A 15919-nucleotide genomic window follows, 5' to 3' on the forward strand; every position below is an offset into this window, starting at 1 on the left:
GAAAGAAAAAGTCAGGAGCCATTAACCTTGCTGTCTTTACCACTGTGTATTTTTAACAGGTTTCTAGCTTATAATTCCTTCCACAGAGCCAAGTTAAGACTGTATCAAAATAACATGGACACTGTGAAAGGATACCATTTCATTAGAAAAAACATGCAAAGGGCTTCTCCCGTGGCTCAGCGGTAAAGAATCAGCCTCTCCAATGCAGGAGACAGGAGGTGATTCTGGGTCAGAGAAGATCACACCTGCCACAGAGCAACTAACCCTGTTTGCCACCACACCTGAGCCTGTGGTCTAGAGCCCGGAAACTGAAACCACAGAGCCCCTGTGCTGCGGCAGCTACTGAAGCCAGCACTCTGCAACAGGAGAAGACACCCCAGTGAGAAGCCCACACGCCGCAATAAGGAGCCGCCCACGCCCCGAAACGAGGAAAAGGCCCATGCAGTGGTGAAGAACCAGCACAGGCATAAACAAATGAATAAAAATTGTTTTTTAAAAAAAAGCATGCAGAAAATCAAAGTAAAACCTGTTTATCAGAAAAATACTGATATGGTCACTAAGGCCAAAGACTTACTATAAAAATTTTATACTTCATTAATATTCTTAGTTTTGAAATTTAAGTTTCCATTTTTTAAAAAAGAGCTAAGGATATGTTTAGTTGAAAATGCAAAGGATGTACCTGTCATATCATGTGTCAAAGGCTCATCGATAGTTTCCAGCAGCTGAACTGAAGACTGCTGCAGGGAGTCATCAGAGTCGCCGGCTGTTGCACCCGCATCGTCACTCACCGTTCCTTCCTCCATGGCTTCTGCAGCTACTGGAGCCAGCAGTTCTCCTGCAGGTGAGAATATCATCACCTCAACTGTTTTAGTCATCAGGAAACAGACCACCAAAGCATATTTTTTCATCTAGTATAGAGAACAGCATGTACACTACAACAACCATAGAAGTTTCTGAGGCAAATGAGTCCTCATCTATCCAAGGAAATGCTAGGGCCTTCCATTGCACTAACTTCAAATGCTAACTAGTAAAAACATAGAATGTGTGCCTATGAATAAGGAGTCATTATCATCAATTTAAATATATTAACTCATTTATTCATCAAAATAACAATAAGGATGTTTTTATTATTCTTATTTTACAGATGAAAAAACTGAGGAATAGGGAGTACCTTCCTCAAGCGCACCAAGAGAACTTAGAAGCAGCCCACTGCTGGTATTAATAAGGAAGCAGACTAGCCCCCGTATCCCTGCACTTTATAACCTAATTCCTCCATAAACACTTGCATTTATCACAGGTATCAACATTATTAAACACAGAAGTAATTTGAAAGGGTTGCTACTGCTGAGATAAGACATTTTACACTTTTGAGGGGCACAGTTTCCTTTAATGATTTGTCAAGCATTGACAAGCTCATTTTGATATACCTTATTAAAAACAAATGCTAACAAACCTGCTAAAATATCCTGTAGCATACAAGTTAAGGAATATTGAGCCCAAGCACCACCCCAAGATATATCTCCTCTATTGAAGTCAGTTCCAACCAAAAGTAATAGCAGTCTTTCCAGTTGGGGTTCATTCACAATCTCACATAGATGTATGGTTGGCCTTGTGGCATTCGCAATGCGTGCAAGAACCTGTAATACATTTTATAAAATCATACACTTAAGTAGCTATTACATGTTTCCTCCAAAAATAAAGCATTGAAGTTAACTTTTCTATGAGATATGCTTTTGATGTCAAAATAACTGTTTGACATGAAATGCAAAGGAAATGTAATTTCATGGATCAAATGTTAAAATCCAGGTAAAAAAATCTGAGTTGAAAAGTTCAGTTTCTACAAACAATCAATATGCTACAGGAAAGCCTTCAGGGCATTAATACAGCCTTCACTGCTATAATTTGACACTCATTTGTAGATTGCCTATCTTAAAAGAAAAAGGTAGGCTGTACAGACATACCCAAGGCTTCCCTTGTGGCTCAGCAGTTAAAGAATCGCCTGCAATGTGGGAGACCTGGGTTTGATCCCTGGGTTGGGAAGATCCTCTGGAGAAGGGAAAGGCTACCCACACTCCAGTATTCTGGCCTGGAGAATTCCATGGACTGTATAGTCCCTGGGGTCACAAAGAGTCAGACACGACTGAGCAACTTTCACTTCGCTTCACACTATTTACATTTCAAGTCTACATTAATCTAGTTTTAACTAGATTAAAAATGTATAATAGGTTTCCTAAAAATAAGTGCCCAAGTATTTCTAAAATCTTTCAAGGCACATTAAAAAAAACTAAACCGCATAAAAGGAAAACCAAAGCAGTTTTATTTCTCTTAAAACTCAATTTAAAACTTTATTTTTTTCTTCATTCTTTTTTTTATTCTCTAAGCCTGTAATTGTAAATTAGGCCTATTACTTTACTTACCTTACAAACAAATAATAAGAGATCCGCATGGCATGTAAAATCCATAGAGAGGAGAAACAGGACAAGTTTCTGGACTACTGAAATACAACGTTCATGGGCCAGAGTAAATGGAAGTGGTTCTATCTCTGGACTTTCTTTTGTTGTTGTAACTTCTGTGTCTAAATTAGAACGAGACCACTCCGCTGTCCGACGAAGCCGAATTAAATCCTTAAAGTGCTATACACAGAAATTTACAGTATTAAATCAATGTTTATTGAATGAAAATTCTTTCAATATGAGTTTATTTCTGAGATGAAAATATACACTCAGAAAACATACAACTTCCAAAGAACAAGATTTTTAGGCAAACCATAAGCTTCAAAAAGTAAGATTATTAAAAACTATACTGACAATATATACCTTTGTCTATTTTAGAATAATTCATCAGATATCGAATAGAATTTCAGAAAGGAGGAATTCTATAAAAACGCTCTATTAGGGTAAATCTATTATTTTAAATATTACCAAAACACCCTAAACATAATCTTAAAAGGTGAATGGTAAAGAAACCTATACATACAAACTACAGAGTATTAATTCATTTCAAATTTTGCTGGAATAATTGTAATCTCATATTTATAGAAACACAATATGCAAACTTAGTTGCTACTGAAATGCTATCCCCCAAGTTGAAAAACAAAGTCATTATTTTTTTAAAAAACTTTATTTAAAAATCACTGAAATTAACTTTCACTTAGAATGGACACATTAGGAAAACCATACACATCCTAAATCCTTTTATCATCAATTTATTGGAACACAATCCACTTTAAAGAAAATACGCTAGAAAAATACTTTAACTCTACGTTAACCATGTAGTTCCTTGAGTTAAAGCTATCTTTCCCCACAAAGAAGTACATAGGATAGATTTTTCTGCTGATAAGCAGAATAACATAAAACTTCCTGATCATTAGTAAAGATATTTAACTATTCAAATAATTTAAAATATTAATACTAAATGGAAGAGTAACTTTTCTAAGATAATTACATTAAAAAATAAAGATCATACCTTTGAGGTAGCTTGCTTTAATTTTGCTTGTTCTACCAGAAGTTTATATGATGATCCTTTGTTACTCTGTATTTTTTCCTTTTCCATCTGTTCCACCAAAGCCTTCTGTTTTGCTTTCAATAAGTTAAGTTGCTTTAAAGAAAATGTTAATCTTATAGTTAGCAATGTTAAAAACAACAAAATAAGTTATTGTACTTCTCAGAATCCATACAGCAAATTAATGGAGTAAGTAGTTTTCTGTAAAGTCTAGTTTTAACTATATTGATTTTGTAAAAAATCACCTCCAAAATCCAAATAAAAGATCTCCCCATTTTGTAATTAAGAAGTAACCAATTTCTTATCCATGGAAGAAGAAAAATAAGTGGAATACTTTTTTTATGTAAGCCTCTAATGAGACTGACTGATGCAATGTTTTTAAACAGAGGAACAGAATTATTTTTAAATACACTAGGAAAATATTTTTACTGTACAAGAGTCCTAGCTTGGCTTTTATGGAAATCTCCTTCAAGGGTAGTACATTTTTTGGTATGTCTATGATTCTTATTAATTAAAAATTTTATTATAACTATAAATTCACATGCAGTTATAAAAATAATGCAGAGATCCCTTTTACACTTTACCCAATTTTGCCTAACAATAGCAAAATATCACAACAGAGTAATGATATTATTACAATTCACCTACGTTATTCAGATTTCAATGATGCAAAAAAGCTTCACATCATTTTCTTGCAAAAGGGCCAACGGTTGCCCATAGTGGAAAAACTCAGAAATAAGTAATTTAGTGCTAAGTCATGCTTTTTAAGTAACCCAAAGCTTTCACAAACTTTCTGAGCATACATGTTTTCATATAAATTCTAATTTCATCTTAAATTAGCCTTCCTGGTGGCTCAGACAGTAAAGAGTCTGCCTGCAGTGTGGGAGACCCAGGTTAGATTCCTGGGTCGGGAAGATCCGCTGGAGAAAGAAATGGCAACCCCACTTTAGTATTCCTGCCTGAAAAATCCCATGGATGGAGGAGCCTGGCAGGCTACAGTCCATGGGGGTCGCAAAGAGTCAGACACTACTGAGAGACTTCACTTTCTTTTCCTTTCATCTTAAATCAATTATACAAATACTTTTAGGAGACATATGAGGCTCCATACTGGATATTAAATATATAGTAAAGACAGAGAGGAAGATGCATTTTGAAATATAACTATAATAAAGTAGTGGCGTATAAGAATCTGACATCAGCTATAAACTCAGGTTAACAAAAGAATCTCAACAGAATACAATAAATATAACGAAAGGGACAATACAGGATACGTGGGGATATTTTATGGGATCCTAATTTAGAAACCAGGGAAGAAAAAAAAAAAAAAGAAAAGAAACCAGGGAAGAGCTCCTTGAGGAAGTGAATATGAACTAATTTCTGAAAAGTAAGTTCAATTATCCAAGCAAAATAATAAATTAAATGTTTGGCATGGAGAGAGGAAGGGATGGGGGAATAAGCACATACTAAGATAAATCTTGGATGAGAAGACTGGTTGCAGGTGGTCCAGGAACTCAAAATCAATATGGCTAGACCAAAACTCAAATCTAAAAGTTAGACAGGCAGATGATAGATATGCTAAAGCCACGTTAAGCAGTTTTACCATCATTCAAAGATCACCTGGAAACCACTAACAATTTAGAGGTGGAGCGATATGATCAGGTTTGTATCTAAAAGAACCCTCTAGAGGCAGTATGAAAAATGAACTGGATTGAGAAAACAAAGGCAGATACGTCTTCTGACTAGGCAAATGAGCTGCACTTAGAATAGTAGCATCAGAAATGTGAGGAGGTAGACAGTTTAAAAGAACTTGGCAAAAATCTGTAAACTATGTATTGCTGGCATCTTACAAATAAAGTCCATCTCAAAAGAGTCAAATAATTTCTCTAAATTAAGTAGTTCATAAGGTCTGATGGGAAGCCTATCTCATACAATGTCTCAAACACTAAAATAACACAAGCAAAAAAATATCAAAAGTTACCTGTTTATGATGAACTAGCTGCTTTCTTATTTTTCTGGAATATAATCTATCAAGGCTACTGCTGCCTTTGGAAGACCGACTTATGTTCTGGGTGTGCAGATTATTGTTAATAAAACTCCACTGGTTACCTACAGAGCAAGGAAAAGTTGTATTAATAATTATGATAAATGTGATTTTAAAGTACTATTCATACCCAGAAAATATAAAATGATAAATGTGTCAATCACAACAAAGCAGTTTTTGAAAACAATTAAGGAGACCATTGTAAAGAAACTGCTATGAACATGTGATCTTAGAAAAGTTAACCTAGACCCTAAATGACTTTAAGACCAGAATTCTCTGTTCCTTCAATCTTTCCATTAAGGTTAACAGTTTACTTTTTCCACAACTGTTTAAAATTAATCTTTGTTCAATACCACTTTGATAAAGTCATTCAAATGTAACAACAACAAAATGCTCACTATTGCCTATTTCAAACTCTATGCTTTTGTACAGGTATCAAAAAAAAAAAAAAGGATACTTAATAATCTGATTTAACAACTGCAAAAATAAGACTGAATAGTTAAAAAACCATGCTGCATAGCTCTTCTACTCATTCTAGAATGTGTCCAGACTATTCCATACTGGTCATTCAGTTCACTTCAGGCTTAATCCCACATGTCACCAATCCTCAGTGATTTTTTTTCACATCTGCTAACCTAATGACAGCTTTTTCTGTTCTCTTATTATCCTTTTGTCAAGTCAAATCAAATTCTTCAGGCCTTAAAAAAATGTCTTCCACCTATGTGTTTTCATAATACCTGATGCTATGAATAAAACTAAGGCTTCACATACTGTCTGTTATATTCCAACTTTACACACAGTTGCATTTGTGTCTTACCTCTAGAGTCTATAAGTGAGTAGTGACCTATAGATATTAAAATACACCACAGTTTAAAAATAAATCCTTGTGCATGAAAAGAATCTCCCACCCTATTCTCAAACAATGTGTATCATACAACTGATTTACATATAAAACATTTCAACAGTCCTTTAATAGTATAATCCTAATGGTTTTTCCTGTGGTCATGTATAGATGTGAGAGTTGGACTGTGAAGAAGGCTGAGCACTGAAGAATTGATGCTTTTGAACTGTGGTGTTGAAGAAGACTCTTGAGAGTCCCTTGGACTGCAAGGAGATCCAACCAGTCCATTCTGAAGGAGATGAGCCCTGGGATTTCTTTGGAGGGAATGATGCTAAAGCTGAAACTCCAGTACTTTGGCCACCTCATGCGAAGGGTTGACTCATTGGAAAAGACTCTGATGCTGGGAGGGATTGGGGGCAGGAGGAGAAGGGGACGACAGAGGATGAGATGGCTGGATGGCATCACTGACTCGATGGACGTGAGTCTGAGTGAACTCTGGGAGTTGATGCCTGGCGTGCTGCGATTCATGGGGTCGCAAAGAGTCGGACACGACTGAGCGACTGAACTGAACTGAATAATTTTTTTTAATTACAAATTTTATGGAAATTCTTGTCTGTATTTACATATGATATGTAGCTGCTTCATAAAGTCTTGTTAACTTGGAAAACAAGAAGAAAATAATTTATCTTACATTTTGATTTCCTTTCATTTAAAAAATTTTCTGTGCTTCAAGCTTATGGAGACTACAACTCACAAAAACCTAGGAATTTCTGTATCTTGGCATAAAAAATCATTTGCAGTTAATTAACAGAAACATTTTATAACAGTAAATGGAATGACATACTAAATACCATAATACTACAATAACCCTTCACAGACTTCCTTCTCATTAATTTCACTTATATCTATGTTATTCCTGGTAAAGTTAACTAATATTTTAGACAAATTACATATAGCTGGAATCTCCAGGCCCAAGTCAGTTCTGGAAAAATTGCATAGTCATTCAAAATCCCCACCAGCAGATTATTATAAACTTCTGATACCTGTCATAAACCTCTCCCTGTCTTTACCATTCAAAGGTTTCTTTGCAGCTGCTGCTTCATCTTCTACAGTTGCCACATAATCCAGCAACCTGGACACGAGCATAACAACCCAGCTGATCATGGGGATATCTAGTACTCCTGTATAGAAATGAAAGGGGGAAAAATAGTCATGTGACCCTAAGAATCCTAATGAAGTCTGGTAAAATAATTATAAAATTAAGATATTTTGTAACTCCAAAATACACCATATAATTATCAACACTAATATTTATTTATAGTAAGCCTCAAAATTAAAACCTGCGGCCACAAATTGAGTAACACATCAAATCTAATGGAAGATTTAACAAATCTTTCATGGTACAAAAACAGATTCATAAATATAATTTGAATCTAACAGGTAATAACGTACAGAAAATAAGGTATAAGAAGCTATTCTTAAAGGGGGCTGAAATTTTTTTAAATGCTCTCAATTTATAACTCATATAGTTTTAGACTATGTTTCAGAGTTTTTATTCCAGGAACAATGTTATTGCTCAAATGAAGCTCATTATCAATAAACAGAACAGCACTGCTGCCAAAAAACTTAAACATAAGAGCCTGATTTTAATCATGATAGTATAAAAACAACATACACAATAATTTCCAAGTTCAAAATTCACATAAAGAAAAGGTAACACATTGAAAAAGCAGTAACCAAGTGACAGTCAATCACATGAAGGCTGGTCATTCTAAAAAGTCTGTATCACAAAAATACCAACAAAATATGCAGGAAAATCAATATTAAATATTTCAGACTAGATAGTTTATAAAAAACAGTATTTACAGGAATCTTATGTTTTTACTGAAGAACACTAATTTAAATAATACCTTCTGTCCTCCTATGCAAGGGTAACTGTGGCTGAAGAGGTGACAGTAAGTTATCTAACAGATTAAGTAAGCTTTCTAATACTCCACTGTTACTAAGTGATCTCTGACCAATGCAGGAAAGTAACATGAAGACCCTAAAAAAAAAAAAAAAACAAAACACTGAGTATGAATCAATTTAACTCTTCATATTCAAAATAATTCACACTGTAATTTAAGAGAGTAATGACAGACTATCTGGTTATTAGTAAGATTTCTATCTGGAAGCACAATGTTAAAAATAGCTCTTTTTCAGCTATTTGCTTACATTTTCTAAGTTTACCCACAAGAAATCAGGTAGAAACAACATTACCACAGACTCAAAAAAATACGTTTGACACATACAGCAATAGAATCTGACAGGAAATATTTGTAAACACTAATCAATAAACTCCATAGATTCAGATAGGAAACTAAAGAATATGGTTCAGTTATATCATGTAGAATCTTCTTCAATATGCTCTTCACTGGGCATTGCTCATACTCTGAAAAGACATGCTTAATTTTTCCACACTCAGTACTCACATACAAAACATTTCCAATTTGAACACTGTGGGAATAAATCACTAATAACAAATTATTCTGGCATTTTCTGACCTACCTATCCTGTGGAAAGATGAGAAGCTGCTCAGAATTGTACAATTCCTGAAGAACATTAGAAAGAAACTGGCCCCACCATCTTTCACCACCACACAGCTGAACAAGTAGAAGACCAGTATGCAACCGTATCTTTGGGGTTCCACTGATGCACAGGTGTTTAAAAAGCTCTTCACAGGCCTGGGCATGGAACGTACTCTGCAAAACTGCAGGAACAGAGTGTCCTATTACAAGAAAGAAAACAGTAAAATTTCCTATTTAAGAGTATGCTATAGGATCAAAATCAGCATTCCCAGACAGGCTTTCCTCCTTACCAGCAAAATCTGGTTTATTCATTTTCCTATTCTTTATTCCTTATATATGGAATTTTAATTGCTAAATATTTGGGGGGAAAATGGCAATTACATCAATTATACTTCTTCTATGTGGAGTTGGGTGAATCAGATAGCTCTGTGTGTGTGTGTAGCTGTGTATGTGCGTGTGTGTGCATGCGTGCGTGTGCGTGCATGCGTGCGTGCGTGTGTGTGTGTGTGTGTGTGTATTTGGGTGCACATAGTCAAAACCATATGTAGTGTGTGTGTGTGTGTGTGTGTGTGTATTTGGGTGCACATAGTCAAAACCATATGTAATGATCAAAAATAGCTCCGGGCTAGAAACTGACAGTTCTGTTAGATTAGCAACTTATTAACAGCTTTCAGTGTTGAATTTTCAAAGATTAATTATTATTTTGCCAGTTAACACAATGATGTGGAACATCAATAGCTGAAACTCAAGAAAAAATTAATCATAGATCTATTTAAGAAAAACAAATTTAAAAACGGGAAAAAAATGAATCAACCTAAAAACACATTTCAAAAACGTATCAGAAAGGATATCAAAATAAACAGTACCCAGTAAATATTAATACATCACAACACACAAAATTGTATCAAATGTATTTCCAGCCTTTTTAAGTACTTAAGCTAAATACAAACCATTGGAAGAATGAAGAAGGCTGAGCAAAGTGTCCAATAAATATCTGATGATGGTACGTAACTGCTCTGTGGAAGACGTCTGAATTAAATCTTTCGGGTCTGATGTTTCACTCAACACCTTCCTACTTGCACCAAGAGCTACTTTGAGCCTCTGCACTGCATTATGAGCCAAATTTAGTTGAAGCTGTAGCTGGATACAGTCCTGATAGGCAGAAAAAACTCGACTGTCCTCCTCGACTGCCTTGTCTGGCTTTCGCAAAAAGTACTGTGCGTTGTTAGCACTGTTGAGAGGAGGAAGATCAATACTTTGCAAAAGAGTTTCCAGTCGATGACAAGCTAAGTTATACCTATAAGAAAAAACAAATGAACAAAATAATTCTTGCAATGTCCTCTTTAAAATACATATACGAATACACACTAAAAATTAAATCTCTAAACAAGTTAACATACAGCCATTAGAAAGAATTAATCAATTGGTAAGTAGTAAAAAAAAACAAAACACAATTATTTAATCATATTACTGCATTAAACATTATAACATGCTAGAGTCCTCCTGCTTTTTGCCCTTCTCTATACACTTATGAAAAGGCATTTCTTGACCAAGTATATGCAAGACATTATACAAAATATACAGCTTCAATAAGATTAAAATATACACCAGTTTTCTACTAACCTGCACTGTATATCCTCCTGTAGAGCAACCATCATTGCTAAATGCTGGTCAATTTCTGGTTGGTTTGCAGATTCTCCCTCTCCCCTCAGAGGATCATGCATTAATTTCAGTTCACTCTCCCAAGGCAAGATATAGGTATGACCATAGTAAAATCCTAATGGGATTTTAGCTCTGGCATTTGTACTTCCATAACGTCCAATGACAGTGATCTGAAATGAAAACTTATAAATATATATACCTACTCATCTACAACAATAAAAATGTGAATCATGTATTTTAAAAAAATAATGAATTATAAAAGATACATTTTTTATTAAAGTACAGTTGATCCATAATATTGTATTCATTTCTGCTGTACAGCAAAGTGATTCACTATACACATACACACTCTTTTTTATATACTTTTCCATTATGGTTTATCACAGGATATTAAGTATGGTTCCCTGTGTTATAAGGATACTTTTAAATTATGTCTGAATATTTTTCATAACTTATCAGAAACAGAGAGACTGTACCAATTCATCATCTTGAAGTTCTTTACCTTCATGAATCTGCACACTGGAGGTGGTATCAAATCATGCAGAATTAGTGAATGGGTGCTAATATCAGTTGCCACTACCAATCGCCTCCCATCGACCTCTTCTCCTAATGTCCAAATGTCAATTGACAAGGAGGCCAAGTCTCCACAAGTGGGAATCAATACGTCTGTCAATAGTATTGGTCTGCCAAAATCTAAGGTCACAAATCTCCTTGCCCCTATGAGAGAGAGAGCAACAGCTGACATAAAAGACCGCAACAGTTAACCACAAGATACACTCAGAAACAATTTGGAACAATTATCTTAAAATATAAAGTCAACTTACTAAACTACAGACAATTAAGAAGTTAAAAATTCTCATTCAAAAATTGTCTAAAACTTCCATCTGTATTAGTTTAAACTCCAAGATTTAAGTTAATATATATATATATAAAAATAAGTTACTGTGAAGGTAATCAACTGTACAAGTAAGCTTATTTTAAAACTTTAAAACCAAAAAAGGTAAATCAGCAAAAACAGAATATAGATGAACTCAATAAACTACCTATCTGTTCTTCTTTCAGTCATTTGGTCTTTTTTTTCTTCTAATTTCACAACTAAACGTATTAATGATGCCTAATTTTATTATTTGATTTTGGTTTTCTTAAGTCCTGTTTAACATCTTTTGGAGCTGCATCTTACACTGTGGTTAAGATATAAAGGAAAAGTATAAGGCTTAAATCACATGTAGTCATTGCTGCTGCTGCTAAGTTGCCTCAGTCATGTCCGACTCTGTGCGACCCCATAGACAGCAGCCTACCAGGCTCCCCCATCCCTGGGATTCTCCAGGCAAGAACACTGGAGTGGGCTGCCATTTCCTTCTCCAATGCATGAAAGTGAAAAGTGAAAGTGAAGTCGCTCAGTCGTGTCCGACTCTTAGCGACCCCATGGACTGCAGCCTACCAGGCTCCGCTGCCCATGGGATTTTCCAGGCAAGAGTACTGGAGTTGGGGGAGGAGTCGGGTGCCACTGCCTTCTCTGCATGTAGTCATTACTACCACACTAAAAAATCTCTTACTGAGGCCCTCCAATGGAGACAGATAAAGCTTCTCTCAAACAGTGCTTCCCTCCCATATTGACACATCACTGTCTCTTCAGCTCAGTACCAGATGAAGCAGAAGGCTTACTATTAAGGGCCACACTGAAGAGGGAGCATGTCTTCTCTGTGTGAGCTCACATTAACAAAAAGCAACAATGATCTGAGAGAAGAGCAGATTTGCATCTCACACACATTTCAGGAATAAAGTCAATTACTGAAACAGTAGGCAGAATCATTCATAAAAATCCTAATTATTTTTCTTCTTTATTGGCTTGGGGGCCAGATAGCAATCTTACTTGTTACACTATATGGTGAAGGAACCCAACTAAATTTAACTAATAGGACTAGTGATATCTCCACAGAGACGTTTTACGGAAAACCAGGGAGTTATCAGTAATTTTTCCTAAATAGGTAAGACTACTGAATGAAAAACAATTCTCCCCTTTAGGAGGCTAACATGCCATCCTCAACCCCATAGATAAAAAACCAAATCATAGCGTAAACAACTGCTAACACTTCGTAAGACTAGATGCATAAGACTGGATGATAAATTTCACTCTAAATGCCACAAACACTAATGTTGCTACCAATGAATGGTTAGTTGGGCAGAAAACACCATTAACATTTTTAAAAAAAACAACCCACTGCAATAAAGCAAATATGGTTCAACTCTTCATATAGTGAAAACTAATACAGTACTCACTATCTTCACATTACTTATCCATGGCTCATTCAAGTCAATGTATGGCAAAAACCACCACAATCCTGCAATTAGCCTAATTAGCCTCCAGTTATAATAAATAAATTAGTTTAAACACACACACACACACAACAAGGATTTTGTTAAGTTCTGCTGCTGCTCAAGCCCAGACATAACAGCTGGTAGGATAATAAGGGAAACATTTCCTACGGTGTATTAGTAAACATGCTCTAATGGAAAGCACCTATCCTGATCATAGGTCTCTAGCAATATAAGCATGGTAGAGGCCTAAGTAAAATCTTAGTTCTCCAGAGACCATGAAATGTTAATCCTACTCAGTTACTATCATTAGCAGTAACTCTGTCAGCTATTTTCAAAAAAATGGTTCCAAGTTAGAACCATGAGACTAATGCTGCCTTAGAAATACCTCTTTAAGCATAATTTTTAGTGTAATTGGTTTTTCTCCAGTGGTCATGTATGGATGTGAGAGTTGGACTATGAAGAAAGCTGAGCACCAAAGAATTGATGCTTTTGAACTGTGGTGTTGAAGACTCTTGAGAGTCCCTTGAACTGCAAGGAGATCCAACCAGTCCACTCTAAGGGAGATCAGCCCTGGGATTTCGTTGGAGGGAATGATGCTAAAGCTGAAACTCCAGTACTTTGGCCACCTCATGCGAAGAGTTGACTCATTGGAAAAGACTCATGCTGGGAGGGATTGGGGGCAGGAGGAGAAGGGGACGACAGAGAATGAGATGGCTGGATGGCATCACTGACTCGATGGACGTGAGTCTGAGTGAACTCCGGGAGATGGTGATGGACAGGGAGGCCTGGCGTGCTGCAATTCATGGGGTCACAAAGAGTCGGACACGACTGAGCAACTGAACTGAACTGAACTGAGCAGCTACAATGGAGGCAGATATTTATGCCAACCATAGCCCAAGAGGTGAGATTCTTATACAGATCAAACCCACTGTTTGGACAGAATGAATGAAACTACTCAGCAGCACACTTCCATTCAACTTCATCAGTATAGAGCTTGAGTCTTAATGTAATGCTTACTCTCGGTAAAAAGCACTTTCCCAAGAGCAGATGTGATTTATTTGTACAGGAAAATCAAACTACAAAATACTCTTTTCCAAGAACCAACAGACAAAGCAAAATATATATATATTTTAAGAAAATCAAAGATTACCTGAATGCATTCGCTCTATAATAATGGACTGGTGAGGCGGAGGTTGAAGAAAATGTGAAGCATGAGAAATTGCAAGGGCTAGACCAGAACCAAGAGGATTCTAGAAAAGAAAAAAGTATAACTCTATATTGATATCACTCTTGCTCTATAAAAACTAATAACCATAAAATGAAGTTAGTAAGTCTCATTTCCTGATGTATATTCTGCAATACTTTATAAAGTAATCTAATTTGACATTAACAAGTTAACTGAATTGGCTTCTAAAGTTAGCATAAAATAAAAATATTTTTAAATGTCTAAGCGAACACCTATTTAAAATATAGTAATTTACCATTCTGGACTTGTTGGAATTTTTGTTATGTGCAGCAAGATTGACTGTTGGGGGATCAATAACTGAGCCTGGGAAAAGCTGTGCAAGTTCGGCATTAATCACAACGGAAACTGCTTCATTGGGTGGGGTGAGTGGTGGAGTCATAAAAAGAGGTGTTGTTTTTGGAGTGGGTGGAATAACATCAGATGGATGAATGAAGAATCCAGGGGCTGCCACTGGGTTGGAAGGCACAGAGCTGTGAACAGGACCTGCTGCGGATGCTGCGGATGCTGCTGCAGCTGCTGCAGCTGTTGTCTGATGTAACTTGGCTTCCAGCTTTGCTTTCTGTAAAAGAAGTAAAAGCAACAAATATAGACTAACCCTGCCTACCTAATCTGTGGGGAACACTATATGGCATATATTAGGAAAATAAACATGATTAACTGGATCCTAGTGCAATAAATATGAAATTAAGTAAAAAAAAAAAAAACTGACTCAATATGAATGGAATATATTTCCTTAAAAATCTAATATTAAATTTCCTGAGTATTTGGGCAGTAGGACTTTCTCAAAGCAAAGGTGGAAAAGAAGAACAATTAAACGTAAATAAGGAAACAAAATTCTTCTCAAAACAAAAAATTAACAGGAAGTGGATTCTCACGTTGCCTAACCTGACACAATCTGTCACTAGGAATTGTATAGTCCACAACAACTAGGAATTGTATGGTCCACAACAAAATCTCCAAAACATCTATTATTACTAAATTTTAATTCACATTTATTTACTGTCTTTAAATGTTGTTTTAGGTTTTACAATCCATAAAAATAGTAACTGTTAACACTTATGTTTGACCAAGAATATTTATAAACAGAATAAAGAATGGATTTTTAAGATTACAAAGAAAATATCAATTATATTCCTCAAGATATGTAATATAAAATGCGTTTATATAATTTTAAAAAATTTAAGTATATCACAAAGATGTTACCTCAATTTTTGCAGAAAATGGTTATCTCAGATCGGTCAACCTAATTTCCTTTATGAAAATAACAGTCATTTTTACAGTACTTTTTCAGCTTTTGAAGTTTAGAGACAGCATGAACAAAGAGCCAAATAGTCTCCAACCTGTTGCTGAAGCTTCAAAAGCTGCTGCTGTTTCTCTTGCAGCACCTGTAGCTGTTGCTCGGCTGAAGCCATTGCATGAGAGAGAGACTGCAAAGCTACCTGGGCTGCTGAACTCAGGGCTGTCGAAGCTTCCCCAACTGTCCCAGATGATAGTCCACCTACTGCAGGAGTAACCCCGAAGGAACTCACTGGCATTAAGACAAAGGGGGAAAAACAGGATAAAGAAAAGGCTCACAGAGAAACATGACCAAAAGCACACTACTTTGACACTAAACAACACTTAATTTTCATTTAAAAAATAAAAATCTTGAGAGGAAATCTTAATGGTAAAACTATATTGATAATAATAGAATTCAAGTATAAGGGATCCAAGAATGACTTCTTAATCAAAAAAAATTAGTA

The 15919-nt window shown here is 35.6% G+C and overlaps 1 protein-coding gene across 13 annotated transcripts in view; it reads right to left on the reverse strand.

Annotated features, from left to right (window-relative positions):
* The window catches only part of BIRC6 (baculoviral IAP repeat containing 6), a 209152-nt gene that overhangs the window by 109820 nt on the left and 83413 nt on the right, over positions 1-15919 (reverse strand). For 4 of the 13 annotated variants that reach the window (XR_011255747.1, XM_069583612.1, XM_069583606.1 and 1 more), the window contains 14 exons: positions 15518-15705; positions 14413-14736; positions 14082-14181; positions 11115-11329; positions 10574-10782; positions 9901-10247; positions 8931-9150; positions 8294-8427; positions 7427-7564; positions 5480-5607; positions 3466-3597; positions 2418-2633; positions 1454-1637; positions 680-835 (listed from right to left, as the gene is read on the reverse strand). Coding sequence is in view for 12 of the 13 variants with exons in the window: in XM_069583612.1 (XP_069439713.1) it covers positions 680-835; positions 1454-1637; positions 2418-2633; positions 3466-3597; positions 5480-5607; positions 7427-7564; positions 8294-8427; positions 8931-9150; positions 9901-10247; positions 10574-10782; positions 11115-11329; positions 14082-14181; positions 14413-14736; positions 15518-15705 (2691 nt within the window). In the remaining variant the exon portion in view is untranslated. The remainder of the gene's footprint in view (positions 1-679; positions 836-1453; positions 1638-2417; positions 2634-3465; positions 3598-5479; positions 5608-7426; positions 7565-8293; positions 8428-8930; positions 9151-9900; positions 10248-10573; positions 10783-11114; positions 11330-14081; positions 14182-14412; positions 14737-15517; positions 15706-15919) is intronic. The other 9 variants (XM_069583613.1, XM_069583609.1, XM_069583605.1 and 6 more) reach the window with 5 other exon arrangements.

The sequence above is a fragment of the Ovis canadensis genome, chromosome 3 (assembly GCF_042477335.2).
Source record: "Ovis canadensis isolate MfBH-ARS-UI-01 breed Bighorn chromosome 3, ARS-UI_OviCan_v2, whole genome shotgun sequence".
NCBI lineage: Eukaryota > Metazoa > Chordata > Mammalia > Artiodactyla > Bovidae > Ovis > Ovis canadensis.